Source organism: Physella acuta, unplaced genomic scaffold (genome assembly GCF_028476545.2).
Source record: "Physella acuta isolate Inbredline_101_S28 unplaced genomic scaffold, ASM2847654v3 ptg000313l, whole genome shotgun sequence".
Taxonomy (NCBI): Eukaryota; Metazoa; Mollusca; class Gastropoda; family Physidae; genus Physella; species Physella acuta.
Window position 1 is genome coordinate 88,087 of NW_026731832.1, and position 19,810 is coordinate 107,896.

At 39.0% G+C, this 19,810-nt stretch overlaps 1 protein-coding gene across 1 annotated transcript in view; it reads right to left on the bottom strand.

Annotated features, from left to right (window-relative positions):
• Nucleotides 1–8,603, bottom strand: part of LOC131940249 (T-box transcription factor TBX1-like) — a 44,509-nt gene extending 35,906 nt beyond the window's left edge. Inside the window, exon 1 of the mRNA XM_059298886.1 lies at nucleotides 8,097–8,603. Within this exon, the coding sequence (XP_059154869.1) occupies nucleotides 8,097–8,346 (250 nt within the window). The 5' untranslated portion in view covers nucleotides 8,347–8,603. The remainder of the gene's footprint in view (nucleotides 1–8,096) is intronic.
• Nucleotides 8,604–19,810: the final 11,207 nt, after the last annotated feature.

Consider the following 19,810-nt stretch of genomic DNA (forward strand, 5'->3'; position numbering starts at 1 on the left):
TTATCACAGAGCTTTTAATGAGATAACCCGTGCCATTTGAATGATGAGTGGCCTGCCCTTGTCGGGACAGACAGGGCTAGTCCTGGCTAGTGTTTGGTCTGACTGCCACTAGTCAAGGGGAGGACAACTCGCCACTGCTTGCTGCAGAAAAATGATGAGTTATCCTTCACAGTCCGAATACATTAGGCTACCATCAGAATTTTGATATGAGATTTTTTACACACAATATTAGGCCCTATACGTTTTCGATATTAAAATTAAATCAACGCCATAGTCTTCTATTTTGATAATCTATTCTTTTGAAAGCAGTGCATTTGTTACACATTTATATTGATTGGCATGGAGGTATAGCGTTTGTTTACAGGCCTCTAAGTCTATCATTGTTTTTGATTTTCAAATACTTTCGTTGTGTTATTGTTCCTAAATTTTGACATTTAAATAGTAAATTTAATATTTTTTGTCTCACGTTGTTTTTACGTTATTAAAAATAATAATCACTAAATCAAATTAAAAAAAGATTTTGCTTGATGCTGTTTTAGAACTAAATTTAAAAAAAAAGTATATTATCACGGTTGGTCTAGTTTACTAGAATCTCTCTGCATGCTTTCAGCTCATCTTGTGGTTTATCGCTTGCTAAATCTACTATCACTATCTTATCCATTCGTGACACGACTTCTGAAAAAGTAGGTATCGATAGCAGACGATTAATTGTTTAATCTAATTTAATTTGGATTATTTTATTTTGTGCATGAAAAAGCGGAAGTAATTAGTGGGTGTCAAGTTATGTTGGCACCGGTAGCAAGCTGCTAGTGTGACGTCACGGCCAACAATGGGGATGTGATCAGCATAGGCCTGATCAGCAGGAATCGAAGTTTACCAGTGACGCTATGGAGGGAGGACGGGTGGCGTAAGGGGGTGGCAGGGATCAGAGTTTCTTCCAGGCATCTCTTCGGATGGGAGGGGGGGGGGGAGGGGGGGGGGGGGCCCGAAGAAAGTCTACCCCCACCCCCGATCGAAATGGAATTTATATAGAAAATATATACCTTTAACAGTGTCCGCCCCCCTCCCCAGAAATTTTGCGCCCTCCCCCCCCCTCCCCCCCCCCCCCCCGAAAATCTCAAGTGCCCACTGGAAGAAACACTGGCAGTGGTAGAGATAAACTTGTGTAGCGAGTACTTAACATTAGACCCTATGCAAAACCAAAAACTTGAACCTAACTACACCACCTGTTTATCTTAACCTAAACAAAGCATAGTCCTTATCCTAATAAGTGTTTCTTTCAGATTTTTATCTTCGGGTGGCACTTGCAAGTTTCGATGACTGAAAGAAACTCTGATCTTAAACACACAGCCCTATTAGAGTACAGCCTACTTCTCGGCAATATACGGTAAAATATTCTCTAGTTCACATCGCACAGTTTCAATTTTAAAAGCTCACTTAGGCCAACATCCATCTCAATTTGTTATTCTACTTTCGAGCAGCTTTACCTACAATCTAAGAACTTCTGTACGGCTAGCTGTGGTACCCTGGTGTCCAGAGTCCGAAGAAAGTCTAGCGCCACGCCCATCCGACCACGAAATGGAATTTATATAGAAAATATATACTTTTTCCATTGTCCGCCCTTCCCCGGAAAATGTTGTCTGCCCCCCCCCCCCCCCCCCCAGAGAAAAAAGTCTGGAAGAAACACTGCCTGTGTCGTAGGTATGGTAAGTGTTAGGATTAGGGGCGTCTTTCATTGGGATAGTTTGGTGACTGAGATAATACTAAGGATAGTGTTAAGTTTAGAGATCAAGTTAGTATTAAGGTAATATTTTGTATGGGTATAATTTTAGGGAAAGGTATAGTGTTAGTTACGACGAAAGCGCAGATAATATTATGATTTTATTAAATGTTATAGATAAAAATATCTGCAGTAACAGGGATAGTGTTAGGTATGGCTATTGTATTACAGGGTAGTGTTAAGTATAAAAGTAGTGTTAAGGGCAGGGCAAGTAACAAGGATTGGGATAATTTTAAGGATAGGGATAATGGTAGACGTTTTGATAGAGTTAGGTATAGGGACGGCAGCCGTACAGTGAAATCAGCTCCCAAAAAGCAGAAACGTAGAAAAGCTTCCCACAACTCCCACACAGCTCCCCCACACCCCACACCTTCCACACCTCTCCCCCACAAATCCCCTACAGCTCCACCACATTTCCCCACATTTCCCCACAGCTCCCACACATCCGCACATCTCCCTTACAGCTCCCCCGCACTCACATCTTCCCCACACCCCACACCACACATCTCCCCCACATCTCCCCCACATCTCCCCACACCATCACATCTCCCCACACCCTCACATCTCCCCCACATCTCCCCTACAGCTCCACCACATTTCCCCACATTTCCCCACAGCTCCCACACATCCGCACATCTCCCTTACAGCTCCCCCGCACTCACATCTTCCCCAACACCCCACCCCACCACATCTCCCCACACCCTCACATCTCCCCCACATCTCCCTACACCCTCACATCTCCCCCCAAATCCCCCCCATCCCCAACAACTCTCACACATCTTCCCCACAACTCTCCGCTGCCACCAACCACCTAATGGCACCGGCTATTCCCACGGTGGTGGTCACACCGTTGGTCAGTTATCTGCGAGATGGACAGGGGAAGATAACCCATGGGTCAAATTTCCCCCGCAAGTTCCCAGTTACGTGTATGACTTTGGACATTTATTTACAGCCAAGACCTCCACAATTAAGATCAGAACTTATCAAAGTTGGATCCAGCGTTTTAGAATACGGTGGTGCATTTTATAAATGTGGCCTGGAATATTATACAATCCGATCTCTACTATTGTAAAAAAAAATAGAACATTATAAATCAAACATGGATTGTTACATATCAGATTTAGTCAATTATAGAAATATAACATTTTAACTCAACTCTAAAAGCCTAGAAGTTAATATGTTAAGAATTTTAAAAAAAAATGTTTATTAGCTTTTTTTGAACAACAATTACAGCCTAGTTTATTCTAACGATGATATTTTTAATTAACTTTGTTATAAAACACATTGTTTCTTATCTAATTAAAGAGTTTTTTTTTGTAATAGTTACATCGGGTTGCAAGCAAAATGGAACTACTTTATTTAAATTACTTCCCATTTCAACATTTAAATTAAGCAAGGGAAAAAACTTGTAAAAATGTTCTATAAAGTTGTTAAAATATCTATAAACTAATCTATAATAATATAAAAGAGAGGTCATTGTATATTGCAAGATTGAGCAAAAAAAATAAATAAGAGTAAATATGTATGAAAACGATACATTTTTTCCCTTCTACATTTTATAATTATTACTTACTTTCTACATAAAACCTTAAATTTATAAATCAATTTATTGAAATATCATGAATCGGTGCCGTTCAGACAAAGATTTTAAGGTTTTTTGGTTGGAAGGTGTGTATTTTGAATACTATTCGCGAGCCGCATGCGGCTCTTTTGATGTCAAGTTGCGGCTCTTCAGCTCCATGCACAAATATTTAAAAAATTATTTTATTTTATTTTTAAAACTCATAAAAGTATTAGTCTGCAACACTCGGTAATGAACGATATAATAATAAATATAAACAATAAACACTATATTCTATTAGAATATTTAGATACTCCCTATTTCAACGTACTTCCTTGTTTTCTTTTTTTTTTCCTTGTTAAACCCTAGCTCGGATTATCATCAAATGTCGTATTGTAGGGTGCTCCTTAAAAAACTAAGGTAGGCGCTTAGTGCTCGCAGGATAGCCCTGGGCACCCTGCAGAGACTTTGGACGCGCCGGATTCGATTTAGTGTGCAACTATAGCAACCCATTGCGCTGTTTAAAATCAGTGTTTCTTACAGACTTTTTTCTCCGGGGGGGGGGGGGGGGGGCACTTGAAATTTTCGGGGGGGGGGGGGGGGCGGTAGACTTTCTTCGGGGTGCGGACACTGTTAAAAGTATATATTTTCTATATAAATTATATAAATTTCATTTCGTTCGGGGGGGGGGGGGGGAGGGGGGCGGTAGAAATTTGCCTGGAAGAAACTCTGGTCGAACCGCATCCGACTTTTTTTTTTACAGTATGTAGAGAAAAATTGCACCCTCCGAAATTTAAAATATGATTTTTTGCACTAACTTCTACTGGAGTGTTTTAATCAACTCCTTTAAGTTTCATGATGATCGGATGAAGGGTGTCATTCCGCAATCGACTTCTATTTTCTATATACCGTATATAGAGGAAAAGTAAACCGCGCCATGCCTGGGCGCCACTCCTGCGAATTTGAAAAACTTTTTTTCGAAGAAACCTCCCCAGGTGAATTCGCAACAACTTCCCAAAGTTTCATGGCTATCGGATGAATGGAGTAGTAATGCGTAAAAGAAAAACAGACACACAAACACACATACTTAGCTTAATATATATATATATATATATATATATATATATATATATATATATATATATATATATATATATATATATATATATATATATATATATATATATATATTTATGTTGGTGGCTCTTTAAAAACTTGGAATTTGTGTAAATTGTTACTTTTGGCTCTTCCGTCTCAAAAGGTTGCCGACCCCTGCTATAGTTGGAAAGTGTGTATTCGAGTACTAATAATCAACTAGACTGGCTTTATAGTTGGAAGATGTGTATTCGATTACCAGGCATGAACTATGGTGTAAAGTCAGAGACGATGAAAATAGTAAATAATACTTGTAATTTAAGCTCGTTAACAAATAAATGTCTTTATTTTAGTACCAGTTCTATAATGTGGTTCCAGATTCCTACATCATGCCTGCATCATCGGCTCCCCGCCCTTAAAGTCTTCAGTATAAGTTTCTAGCTTTGGAAATATAGAGTGAAAAAAAATCCCAGTATTGATCAATCTAAGAACTATAAATCTTTCATTTCTGGGAATGTTTTATGAAGTTCCAAATACGAATCTGCACTGAGTATAGAAGTTAAATGTATTGCAGCAGTTACACCCCCCCCCCCCCAAAAAAAAACAATGCCATCAAAAAAAAAGAATATTTTGCAAATCTGGAGTTTTTGCATGTGTGTGATTTTTTTTTTCAAATAAGAAACCAACGGTTGTTGGTAAATAGAGCAGAAAAACAAAAGTGGATAACTGAAAAGCAATTCAAAACAAAATTATCTTAAGAAAAGTTAATTTAAAAAGCATACTATGGTTTTTATGTGTGGCCTTAATCAGAGGCGTAGCGAGGGGGGGGGGGGCGGGGGGTGCGGATCGCACCGGGTGACACCATTTAGGGGGGGTGACACCAAGGCAAAAATTAGCAAACTATATAGAGAAAAACTTGAGGGGGGGTGCAAATCGAAAGTTCGAGGGGGGGGGGGGGGGGTGCAAATAAAAAATTTGAGGAGGGGGGGGGGTCCAAATAAAAAAAAATGTGACAGTTTGTCCCCGGGAAGGGTCGATACGCCTCTGGGGGGGGGGGGGGTGACACCATTAAGTGCCGCACCGGGTGACACCCTACCTCGCTACGCCACTGGACTGAATGATGTTTTAATGTGATGAGCTAATTTTTTGATGGAATTGTATTTTTTACTTGTTTTATTTCTAAAATAAAAGTATTAAATTTTTTTTTACAAAAAAGAATGGTTGCAAAGTATGAAGCTATTGCCTAATGGCGTTTGGAGCATGCAGGTTGCTGTAACAAGATTTAACATTGATCTGCAGAAATCCTTATCGCATTTCATAGATGAATACCGCTTACTGTAGGGTTTGAGTTTTTATTTTGTTTTAGGAATGATGGCGTGATGGATGACGGTTAAAAGAACGCAGTAATTGAGTAAATTAGTAGATCTAGATCTTTATTTATGTTAACGACGGGGTGGCAAGTTTGATGGGGGGAATGGGCGTTGTGATGGGGGAGGGGGGAACCTAATACGATAAAACTTAGGCTTATTCGAAAGTTTAATACAGTATTGTAAAAGTAAATAGATTCTATGTATTATTCAGTTTTTGTGTTCCAAATCTGTCATGAGCATTTTCCAAAAAAAACAACAAAAAAACAATAAATAAATAAAAAAAACAACAACCCACGTAGTATGTAGATCTAGGTGTCAGTAGGAGAAAATGAATAAATTAATGCTCATATTAGCCTAGTCTGTCATTTCGTCCGTCATTCATTGATGAAGGTACTTAAACTTTATTTAGAATGATTTACTTATAGATCTAGATCTAGTTAAACCAAACAGATTCACTATATAGAAAAATTAAAAACAAATGTTCACATTTTATTTTACTCTTTAAGTGCCCAAACTCATGTTCCCTTGTACATCACTGATTATTCTTTATGCGAAGTAAATGTTGAATGGCATTACTAGAAGCAAGTTACCCGGCTGTAGTTATCGGTACTATCAACAACGCTGATCTAGCGCGTCATGTAATACTGCATTTGCTGAGCTCGCCATTGTGGGAGGTAATACTGACATCATTACTAGTCAGGATTGCGATTTTCATTCATGATTGTTTATCACAAGAAATCAGGATTTTCAGCTTACTATGTGGGTTTTATATTTCTACCTTGAACGGTGTACATCAGAGGCGTAGCGACCCCTCCGGGGACAAACTTTCAATTTGCCCCCCCCCCCCCCCCCCCCCCTTTCGTATATTTTTTAAATTTATAATTCAAAATAGCAGCTGAAATGAGCCCCTAGGATCGACGCCCGGGGACATAAATTATGAAATTATGTACCCCCCCCCCCCCCAAGCGGTAGTGTAACATTGTAGAATACTAGATCTAGATATAGATCTAGACGTTTAAAATAAATTATTTTAATAAGAGAAAGTACTGTGAACTGTCAAACTTTGGCATTATTTAAACATCGGGTTACGTGTATGCTGATTAGTGAACAGTCGAATTATAAAGTTGTCATATTTCTAGATCTAGACCTATCTAGATTTCTAGATCTAGATCTCTAGATCTCGATCTAGAATCAGTTAAGCCACCCAAAAACGTGAACACAATAATTTCAATCGCATGTTCTTGTGTCAAATACAATTTTTAATTATAATTAATATTTAATTATACGCATTTAACAACTTGTTTTAAGTTTAATGAGTGTACATTAGTAACATTATTGTATAATTCTAATTGGTGCATACACAGAAAAAGTCATATATTTTAATGTAATTTAAATTCTTGAATGTTTTAAACTTTTCACAACTCGGTATGCTAGACCACATACTAGAATCTAGTCTAGATCTAGATTTAGATCTAGATCTAATTGATCTAGCCAATTAGCGGTAGATTTTTAGTAAAAAAAAAACAACCCTTAGGACTTTTATAGTAGGCCTATAGGCCTACATAACTAGAGATCTAAATTGTATAGAATACGCTCAACCAATATTTCATTTTAAAATTCTAAATCTGCTCTAGCTTAGGCCCATAGCTCTTTTATCCGGAGTATTTATTTGCAGCAACATTACGTAAAGATCGCTATTATTAAATACAAAATACAGGCCTGATTTGATATTCGATGATTAATAACGATTAGATCTAGAATCTATATTATTATAAACATAATATATTGTCCTACACATTTTATATTAAATCTAGATCTAGATCTAGATCTAGATCTACATCAATCTAATGTACAGTGATTCAGGACATCAATTTAAACATTTTAAACAATAATTAATCCTAGATTCTAGATCTAGATCTAAATCTAGATATAAACTTTTCCACAGTAATTTTGAATGTTTACTTTATAAAATTAGGTGTATCCACCTGGATTTAGAAGCAAGCCGCTTCCAGTGTTTCTTCCAGACTTTTTTCTCCGGGGGGGCACTTGAAATCTTCGGGGGGGGGGCGGTAAACTTTCTTCGGGGGGGGGGGGGGCGGACACTGTTAAAAGTATATATTTTCTATATAAATTATATAAATTTCATTTCGTTCGGGGGGGGGCGGTAAAAAATTTTCGGGGGGGGGGGGGGGGGCGAAGCCCCCCCGAAGAGATGCCTGGAAGAAACTCTGGCCGCTTCACACCTAGACTTAATAAAACGGCGTGTTGTATTTTGTTAAGGTTGTCTTACCTTCCATTGAGTTGATGGACGAGTTGTACGCAGTAGTTGGTGGCCAATCGTACACACAGTCCGTGGTCCTTTGCGACGCTATCCCAGGACCACTACCACAACCACTACCAGCGCTAGCACCACCAGACTGCGAGCCGTTGACGAGTGCGCCGCTGTGGTCGAGAAGGGGGTGCAGGGCGCCAGGACCAGACATGAGAGAAGCGATGCTGAAGTCTTTGGCACGAGGTGACAAAGGACTAGAAAGGTCCATCAACTTCACCCTCGTGACCCGCACATCGAGATTTGATTGGTTTAGATCTTCCGCTTTTTTTTTTAAACACACTATAACATCGAGTCTACGGCTTCTCCAAATCAAAACAAAAAAAAATGGAAAAAAATATATTTTTGTTTCTCCTTAAAAGAAAACGGATAATAATCTCTTAAACACTATCGTCCTCTGAGACTAAGAAAGATTTCCAGAGCCGCTTCGTGTACGTCCGTGCACATCGAAGTCTATCTCGTACCTGGCCAGAGCTGTAGATTTCTTCCCTCCGCTTGCCAGGATATTCCGTGCCTTCAATTGGCTCGATAACGAGTTGAAGAAATTGACAAATGACTGGCTAATGACGTGCCAAGCCACGCCCACTCATTTTCAGGAAACCGCATGGCACACCAGCATCCGCCAATGGATGGGAATCTCGATGGCACCGGGCGAAGCCGGGCTTAGACGAACAGGGCAAGGCGAGGTCTGATTGGATGGTTTAGCGGGTGACGTCAGGGCGCGTGAATCCGTCGAGTTGCAGACGACGTCGTGGCAAGTTTGAAGGAATGTCTGGCACCGAGGAATTATCTGGCAATGTCTGGCACCGTGGAACTATCTGGCATTGCACGTTCCTGGTACTCACATGCGACTTGTAAGTGTGCCAACAGGAAGTTTGGGCGGGTCCTTGGAGATTTAAAACATTCTTATCTGTAGTTAAACACTTCGGCTTCCAACAGAAGTTAAAGAACGTACAGTTAGAAGCGTTTAAACTATGACAAAAAAGAAACAACAACAGAAATTCGAACAAAAACACAGTATATTTAATATTATTTATTATAGATTATAAACGTTGTATTTTATAAAATAGTAGCTTGCTGAAGATTTATCATACTGGATCTATAATAAATTAATTATTTAACTGCTAGATTAATTCAAAAATTTTACATTCAGGACACGTTTCTTTTTGGATAAAATAAAGTTTATGACTTGATGTAATGGATAAAGATTAAGGTCATACTTTTTTATTTGGTAAAGTAAACTCTCCTCATTAGATTTAGCGATCCATTGTGCAGATGAAGTGGAGTTCATTTGTTTCTTGACCTCGGCATATAAAGGGATAATGTTGTCGGCACTATGCCCTATCGCCTTGGTTTCCCTAACGTAAATAAGGTAGGCTTACCCATCGGAGTTGGGTGGAATCAGGGACGTTCCACTAACTTGAACCCGGATTCGAACTCGAAACTATCGGGTTAGCAGTCTAGCGCTCCACAGCTAGGCCACGCCGTTCCATAAATATACATTTTTATATGCGGGCTGTTATTTGTTTAGATGTTCAGTGACCAAAATCAAGCTTACACTTTGCTGTTCTTGTTTGAGATTATATTCTATTTGCTGATTATCAACACTTAAAGATTGCGAGTTTAAGATATACACATCTGATACAAAGCTGCTATTGTTTATAAGATTAATATTGGGCTTTAAGCTCAAGGATAATCTCAGTGTTTCTTTCAGATATTAATGTGTGTCGTGTAGCAACATCGTTACACGCCAAATAGCTCTTGACTCACACTTCAATCTGCTTTTATCCATCAAGAACAATCTACAAGTTTCATTTAGGATTTTTCTTTAGTAGAAGGGTCTCCGTCCCTGGCTAGCGGCTCTAATGTACCTGAAGTTCGGACTCGTGACTTAACCAACAATTAAGCACCACATGCCGCACCATGCAGCCAAACCAATCAGTAGAAAAAAACTCTTTTTATTTTATTTAGCCTACATGACAAATACTAATCATAAACACTTCTGTTTCGACATAAAGACTTCAGCAAAAATAAAAAAATAAAATAAAAAAGAGGTTTGTCGAGTAGTTATTCTTTAATTACAGCTGTATGGTTTGTTATTTTTTCATTTAAATAAAAGTTTTCTCCATACGCTTCAAAATCGTAATCATACTTTCTGTTTTGACCGGTAATTTGACGATAACGATGTGTACAGGAAGGTATTCATCACGTACCGCGATTATGTGTTCTAGAAACGAGCATACACACTTCTAACATTCTGGTCTAAATATAAAAAGTGCTGAAATTTCTTGAAAAATAACAGGAGCATATTAGAGTTATTCTTATTTCCTTTCGAGTTAACTCCCCTAAGACAAGCGGGACACATTACTTACTTTCTTTCTTTTTTTTTTTTTTTTGAAAAAAAAAGCAATTTGATATTTTTTAACCATACAAGACAAAACGTACATAATTTACATACAGTTACAACAACACATCAATTATTAATACAATTATTTTTAAATATTTCTAAAATGAAATGAAATAAAGTTAAACCATATTTTTTTGTACTTTTAATTTTCTTAAATAAGGGGCGCATTTTTGAAGATTAATGGGCTATAAATGAATTTCCACAAAGAGTTAAGCTATTTTTTTCTGGCTGTCATCAACTCCAAAATACTCAAGTAATGACAATTGCGTGACCGAGTTACAGTCATGTTCGGTGGCAAAGATGGCCATTGTCAATTCAGCACACGATAGTCTGACATTACGGAGTAGCTTGTTAATTGCTTTAACGCCCGAAGCCTGATATCGCGAAACCCTCGCGAGAACAGGACACATGAATTTAACCAACAGCCTTACTACGCTTAGCGTCAATGAGCAAAGCAGTTGAGGACAGACAGATCAGTCTAAGTCAGGGGTCGGCAACCTGCGGCTCGCGAGCCGCATGCGGCTCTTTTGATATCAAGATGCGGCTCTCCAGCTCCTTGAACAAATACTAATAATCTTAATAAAAAAATAAAATATTTGAAATAAAAAAAATGTTAGTGGCCCTTTAAAACCAGGGAAATTTTGAAAATTGTAACTTTTGGCTCTTACGCTTCAAAAGGTTGCCGACCCCTGGTCTAAGTAGATCTAGTATATCTATACTGCTCATGTTTAAACACGAGAAACATCATTTGAATTGAGGAAAAGCTGGTAGAGGAAGCACAAGAAAGCAGAACTCCTACAAATACAAGATACAGACTAGACAAACTGGAATAAAAAAATCAGGTTGATAGAATTGCTAATAAAAAGGATCCAAAAGAGGAAAGTCCATGAAGTCAGTGCAAACAGGAAGAATTTAGTAGATGCCATGATGTTTTACATATCTTATTCCGGTGATGAGTTAACATCATTTAAAGACTACAAACCAGAATGAAAGAAAATCAAACAGAGAGCTAATACATTATAGGTGAAACAGAATCTGTTAAGGATTCTGTGTTTCTTGAAAGAGTTAAGAAGAGAGGATATGAGCTGATTGACATAAATGCTCCCATTGATGAATACTCTGTGTAGCAGCTGAAAGAATACGAGGGTATGAATTTAGTTTGTGTCGCTATATGAGGCTTGGCCTGTGAAAAAACGTTTGGAAGAACCTAGGGCCAACAGGAAGTACTATGTAAAGTGATGGACGAAGTATTGGATACGAAAGTAGAAAGGTTGGTTGTATCAAATAGGTAGTGATACCTCCTGGCTGTATTGTCACAACTCAGTATGACAGGTCAGCAAACATGGAGAGAATATTGAAAGCACAAGCCCTAAGAGACACAGGCACTATGGGCTATATGGCAGCCAAAATCACCCGAGATTAACCCTGTACATCCTTTTGTAAACAAGTTAATAAAAAGTCTAGTGACAATTTAAGCGCAATTTCCTTAATTAATTTTTTGTGACTGAACGAAAGGATACTTTTGAAAACTTTCTTCGGCAATATTGTTCTAAATTATGGCAGGAATCGATTGGTAAGTCGCTAAGTGGTCTGGTTGCCGAGATATGGGCCAAAAACTGCATTTTTTTCGAGGTTTTTAGGCTTTTCCGGGAAATCCAGGAAGGAATTCCGGGAATTTTTTTGGCCCACAATCATCCTCGGAACTTGCTTAACATATTTGCTTTTGGAACTAGTCCTCGATATTACTTCGTTGAGGAGGAGATACGACTTAAAGCTGCGGACACACATCGGACACACATCGGACACACATCCGTTCAGAACGAGTTAATAATCGCAATTCCTGTAAGGAAATTGCGCTAAAAACTCTAAAAGAGAAGGCTGATGCCCCATGCAAGCAAGTTTGTATATTGATGGAATTGAAAAAAGAGGCTAAAACAGTAAAAAAAGATAATCATTCTAAATCTGGTAACAAATGTAACATAATTATCGTTTTTAATTTCGAACTTTAAACGTTGCAGCAGATTACCTGTTCTACATACACGCACACACACACACACACTCACATATATATGCATACACGCATGCGCAATACTGATGACAATAGCAACACACTCCAGCCGAGTTCACAATGCGTTGTTGCCGAGGCTCAACTTAAAAACAACGACCGGACCCGATTTCACGAAACTCGCCCAGCTCTGTATAGCCATCAATCAGCAGAGCGTCATTAATTATGAGCGTGTCAACAAATGATGATCGCCCGTCCAGCCCCAGTGTGTTTATACAACCCAAATCTATGTTGTTACTGGCAGAGAGCGTTGGCATTTGGTCTTGTAGGTGGCTGAGGTTACGTTAGGTGAGATCAGGTGGGCTTAATTATGTAGCCTAGATTGTCACGTGATCTGGGACTGAGTGATTAGGCTTAGGCCTGCTAGTTAGGCTAGCCAATTGATGTACTAACTTATCCATCACGTGTTTAATAATTTTCGTCATGAATCAACACATCACCAATATTCAAAGTTTATACAAAATTCCAGAGGCGTAGCGATGGGGGGGGGGGGGGGGCAGGGGGGTACATATGTCCCCGGGCACCGACCTTAGGCGGCGCAAAAATGGGTTGTAAAAACAAATTAAAATGTCATTTTAGCTGCATTTTTGCATTATAAACAGTTGTTTGAGGGGGGTGTGTGCAAATTGAAAGTTTGAGGGGGGGGGGGGGGGTATGCAAATCGAAAGTTTGAGGGGGGGGGGTGCACGTTGAAAGTTTGAGGGGGGGGGTGCAAATTGAAAATTTGCTCCCGAAGGGGGGGGGGGGCGCCAAATCGAAAGTTTGTCCCCGGGCGCCGGGAAGGGTCGCTACGCCTCTGCAAAATTCAATACACTGAGCATTTAAATAAACAAAATCTGTCGACCATTCATAGCGATAGACCTAACCAACATATAGTCAATTTATAAAGTCAATCAAGTAATCGATACACTAATCAAGTAACGTATCGATCCACGAAATAGGCCAACTAACGAAACAAACCATCAATGTATCCATTAAACAATCCATTGAAGAATCCTTTTAACAAATACTTACATAATCCACTAAACAATCCATCAAAGTATCCACACAAGAAACCCACACACTTATAAATCAACAAAAACCATCTACCAACCCATCAAATAATAGAGCTATCTAAAGCACTGTTACGTTTCATTCATTAGTAAGATTTTCACACCTTCAATCAATTACAAGCAGTCTATCAAAATCATCAACTAAACGCAGTAAGCAAATACAGACTAACACAGTGGTTCTTAACCATTTTGGAGGTACTGAACCCCTCCACTCTCATATCCACATTCACCGAACCCTTTTTAATAGTTCTATCGTCATCACCGACAAGAACCCTATCGTGAACTCTAGTAGTCGGGTGTGTGTCGACCTCTGTCGAACCCCTGGCTAAGAACCACTCGATTAGCATTAAGCCCCAATCGGCCTTTAGGGGTAATCTGACAACTATTATATAATTTATAAACTTTGGTTAAACCCTTCTAACTTTCAGTGGCCATACTCCAACATAATTAATACAGGTGTTAAGAAGTGGTCTCATATCTCAAGTGTCTCACTGTTTCCATGGTCTAAGTTCATGAACGATTAACACTACTGAAATTAGAGGACATGTCTACTTTTCAAATATCTTTCTCGTGTGTTGCCAAGAATACAAGATACAGCATAAACTTGGCATAAAGAAATGCAAGAATGCTAAATACTTTCCACAATTTTGTACCTTAGGCCAACCTGCGGCTCGCGAGCAGCATGCGGCTCTCCAGCTGTCAAGATGCGGCTCTCCAGCTCCTTGCACAAATAATAATTATGTTATTTCATTTTCAAAACGCATATCAAATATCATAATGCAAAGAAAAACAACTTTAAACAGAATTAAAACACTTATCAGAGAACATTGAGAATAATTGAGAATATGTGCAGTAGAAAGTATACGGACAGTTGACAGCAGCTTGTGCACCTCTTGAGCCGGTGTTGTCCGTAAAGAAATAAAAAAAAGTCAACAGCTTCTAAAGTGGACTGGGAAAGTCTTATAGTTATATTATTTGATTACTAAGTTTATTCTTTTGGCGAAAAATGTGTGTTTATATATGAATACATATTATGTCATAGTTAAAGCTATTTATTTTAAATAACAAATCATAGTTAAAGCTATTTATTTTAAATAACAAATCACATTTATTTACCTAGTCCTAATCTAATAATAAAATATTGAAATAGAAATGCTAGTGGCCCTTAAAAAACTGGGAAATTTTGAAAATTGTAACTTTTGGCTCTTCGTCTTAAAAGGTTACCGACCCTTGCCTTACGCTGTTTTGTAAAGCGTACAAACAACTAAACTTTTTGTATACAAGTTTTAATTTTACTTCTACCGTCAAGTGGTAATGCAGATGTAGCCTACTTTTTATTTTTTTTTTACATGCACCATATGTTATATTGCAGAAAAAAACTATTTAATGAAAATAATTATTGTTAGATTTATTAAAAAATATATTTATGTTAGATTTCTTAAGGTATATATATATGTTACATTTAATAAAAGATATATTTATATTAGATTTAATTAAAGATATCTTTGTTAGATTTAATAATAAATATATGTATTTTAGATTTAATGAAAGATATATTTATATTAGGTTTAACAAAAAATATATTTATGTTAAATCCAATAAAATATATACTTCTGTTGAATTGTCTACCTTTAAAAAAAATCTTGAAAAAACAACTAGCAGGCGCCTCGACTAGTCTAGCTGCATATCTCAGTATGGGGACCTGCACCTCCCATTTGTTTAGCAACCTGCCTCAGTGCATGTAAACATGTCTTCAGCACTGGTCAGTTTACACTGGACAACAGTAAAAACAGTTTACGTTGACAGGGGGCGCTGGATGGCGTGTACTGTTGTAAACTGAGGGTTGTTTTGGTAGGTGAGTCGGTGCGGTCAGCACGTGCATCGGCCGGAGGGTTAAAGTGACCAGTACAGTGACCAGTGTCTTAGATGGTAGGCTTGGATGGTTGAGGATTGTCCTGTGTAGTTTCTGATTAATTGTCCAGTGGAGTTTCTGGTGGATTGTCCGGTGGAGTTTCCGATGGATTGTCCGGTGGAGTTTCTGGTGGATTGTCGGGTGGAGTTTCAGATGGATTGTCCGGTGGAGTTGCTTGTGGGTTGTCAGGTGGAGTTTCTGGTGGATGGTCAAGTAGATTGCCCGATGGATTGTTTATGTATTGCCTAGTGAGTTGTTAGGTAGATTATTCGGTTGTTTGATTTTTATCCAATGGATTGGCAGGTATATTTTCCGACCGATTTTCCTTGTAATTGTCATATTTACTGTTGAGATAGTTGTAAAGTGGATTGTTCGGTTGATTTGCCGATTGAATTGTTATATAAATTGTCCAATGAATCGCCAGGTGGTATGTATGGTGGATTGACAAGTGGATTATCCAGTGGATTAAGAAGTAGATTGTCGTGTGTATTGATAAGTGGATTGTCCGGTGGATTGACAAGTGAATTGTCTGATAGATTGATAAATGATTTTCATAAGGATTGATAAGTGATTGTCCGCTGGATTAACAAGTGGATTGTACGATGGATTGACAAGTGGACTGACAAGTTGACCGTGCGGTGAACGACAAATAGATTATGTGGTGGATTAAAAAGTGAATTGTTGAGTGTATTTATAAGTGAACTGTCCGGTGGATCGAGAAGTGGATTATCCGGTGGATTATCAAATGGACTGTCCGGTGGATTATCCGGTGGATTATCAAGTGGACTGTCCGGTGGATTAACTCACGGATGATGTTTTTATTTTTAAAACAATAACACCTTAAGCTGGAACTAGGTTAGAGTTAAGCGATTGGACAAGCCATGGTCACGTGTTATGCGTGTCTTTCAGTGGAGTAAACATAAATTCAGCATTAGGCCTAGTTTCGGCGACCCCTCCAATGTTATTTTAAATTCATAAAATGGTGGCTGCTCCAATACAATTTTAATTAAGTGAATGTATTTTTTTAAACCCCCGAATATTTTTTTAGACATCTGCAACAGTAATTCTAGAAAGAACAACAAATGAAGGTTTAGACACACGGATGTTGTTGTATAATGGACTCCTGGTATTAGAGTGAGGAGGGGTGGGATACAGGCCTACACATACATGGCACATGTCTTGAAATCCATTTGTGGATTAAATCGGTACTAGGCCTAGGCCTACCCCGAAACGGGCAGTGGTGTCATTGAACACACAATTTGTTTTCTTGGCAATTTCAGGGATACACTAGTATGTTACATGTGGGTGTGGTCAACACATATAACTGTGGTCAACACATATGAGAATGTTACATATAGCTGTGGTCAACATATATGAGAATGTTACATATGGCTGTGGTCAACACTTATGAGTATGTTACATATGGCTGTGGTCAACACATATGAGAATGTTACATATGGCTGTGGTCAACACATATGAGAATGTTGCATATGGCTGTGGTCAACACTTATGAGAATGTTACATATGGCTGTGGTCAACACATATGAGAATGTTACATATGGCTGTGGTCAACACATATGAGAATGTTACATATGGCTGTGATCAACACATATGGAGATGTTACATATGGCTGTGGTCAATACATGAGAATGTTACATATGGCTGTGGTCAATACATATGAGAATGTTACATATAGCTGTGGTCAATACATATGACTAGTAATACCGAACAGTTTTGGTTTAGGCGGTAGAGCAACCTGTCAAAAACATGAACGATTAGTTCGAAAACTGATAACGCACACATCTTTGATTTGAATACATGGCGTCATCGAGTCGATTCAGACGTAATCGATACACAGATTAACTTGGAGGAGGCATATCCGATTAGGGTTAATTATGACCCTTATTCTACTGACCATATGATTTCTTCATGAGATTTTCCTGGAACCAGCGCAACCAAATTATAATTACGTTTAACAATATTTTATTTTTAGTTCAAGAGCTCTTTCAACTCACATTATGTCATGCACATGATACAAAGAGAGTCGTCGTTATCCTAACTCGTCCGTCTCTCATCTCATCACTCAAGCAACCCCGGAATTTGTTTCTCCGTCCTTCATATTTCGTGACATCTTCATCGGCCTCGCTAAATACCGCTAGTCAACAATGTCAAAACACAACTAAATACCGTAGGCACACGATGCAGCTAGACACAACTAAATACCGCCAGTCAACAATGCCTAGACACAACTAAATACCGCTAGTCAACAATGTCAAGACACAACTAAATACCGCCAGTCAACAATGTCAAGACACAACTAAATACCGCCAGTCAACAATGTCAAGACACAACTAAATACCGCCAGTCAACAATGTCAAGACACAACTAAATACCGCTGGTCAACAATGTCAAGACACAACTAAATACCGCCAGTCAACAATGTCAAGACACAACTAAATACCGCCAGTCAACAATGTCAAGACACAACTAAATACCGCTAGTCAACAATGTCAAGACACAACTAAATACCGCCAGTCAACAATGTCAAGACACAACTAAATACCGCCAGTCAACAATGTCAAGACACAACTAAATACCGCTAGCCAACAATGTCAAGACACAACTAAATACCGCCAGTCAACAATGTCAAGACACAACTAAATACCGCCAGTCAACAATGTCAAGACACAACTAAATACCGCCAGTCAACAATGTCAAGACATAACCAAATACCGCTAGTCAACAATACCAAGACATAACCAAATACCGCTAGTCAACAATACCAAGACATAACCAAATACCGCCAGTCAACAATGCCGAGACACGACTAAATACCGCCAGCCCACGATACAGCTAGACATAGCAGTCCAGCTAAATACCGTGACCCAGCGACACCTTGTTCTGTAATCACACAGTGTGAGTACTCCCCCGCTTGACGTCTGCTATCAGGTACCGGCACCAGGGGTCATCACGCTAATTGAGATTCCACCCCCTTGATTGTGGCCCGGGGGTGAGGATTCTACTGGCAGGACCGTGGTCACGTGACCAAATCGGATGTCAGATATTTGATAGGTTACGTGCAGGGTGATGATGGAGGGGGATGGGGGGGGGGGGGGTTGAGGTTGTTGATTATGATGTACGCTATGTGGGGGTAGATAAGAGTTGCCACAGACAAGATAGGGGGGTGAGGGCGGCTGTATGAAAGGCTGGCGTATGAATAGTGATGTTAAATACATCGCATTCTAGAGTCAAATATAGGATGCATGTTAGACAAATGGGATAGGAGTCAGGAGCTACAATGTGTTCTGGTTAGAAGACGGTCTATGAATAGCGCAGTATATATGGAGCTATTAGGTTCTGAGTAGCACAGGGTGTATAGGGTTATTGGGTTCTGAGTAGTAAGGATCTATAAGGCTATTGGTTTCTGAGTTACACATGATCTATAGGGATATTGGGTTCTAAGTAGCACAAGGTCTATAGGGCTATCGGGTTCTGAGTAGCACAAGGTCTATAGGGCTATCGGGTTCTGAGTAGCACAGGGTCTATAGGGCTATTAGGTTCTGATTAGCACAGGATCTATAGGTTATTGTATTCTGGGTAGCACGTCTGTAGGGCTACTGGGTTCTGAGTAGCACAAGGTCTATAGGGCTTTAAGTTCTGAGTTGCACAGGATCTATAGGGCTATTTGGTTCTGAGTAGCTCAAGGTCTATAGGGCTATCGGGTTCTGATTGCTGGTACTTTTCCTGAGGTCGATGGACACATGAGAGTGTTAGTCACGATTCCCCACCCTGACGAGTCTGACAGCAATATCCCCGTGGACGGTGAAATTTTGCTGGTGATTAAATTATTTATGGGACGGCCTGGTCTAGAGGTAGAGGGCTAGACTACTAACCCGAGAGTTTCGAGTTCGAATCCGGGTCCCTGATTCCACCCAGCTCCTTGCCTGCCCCATGTGTCTTAGGCACAAACGGGGAAAAACATTGGTTACTCAACGTCTTGACAGTGCATGCCTAAAGAAACGTGGAAAGACCACCAAATGTGAAAGTTCATATATGGGACTACCATTTGCTCATACACATCATTTCTTGAAATCTTAAAAGCCACACCGAATCATTCCAAATGTTGTTCTGTTCAAAATGTACTTTTATTCTAACTTTAAACAAAATAATATATTTTGAAGTCTCTATTTTAAAACTTTATAAAACAAGATCTACACATCTTTGAAAAAAAAATGCTTA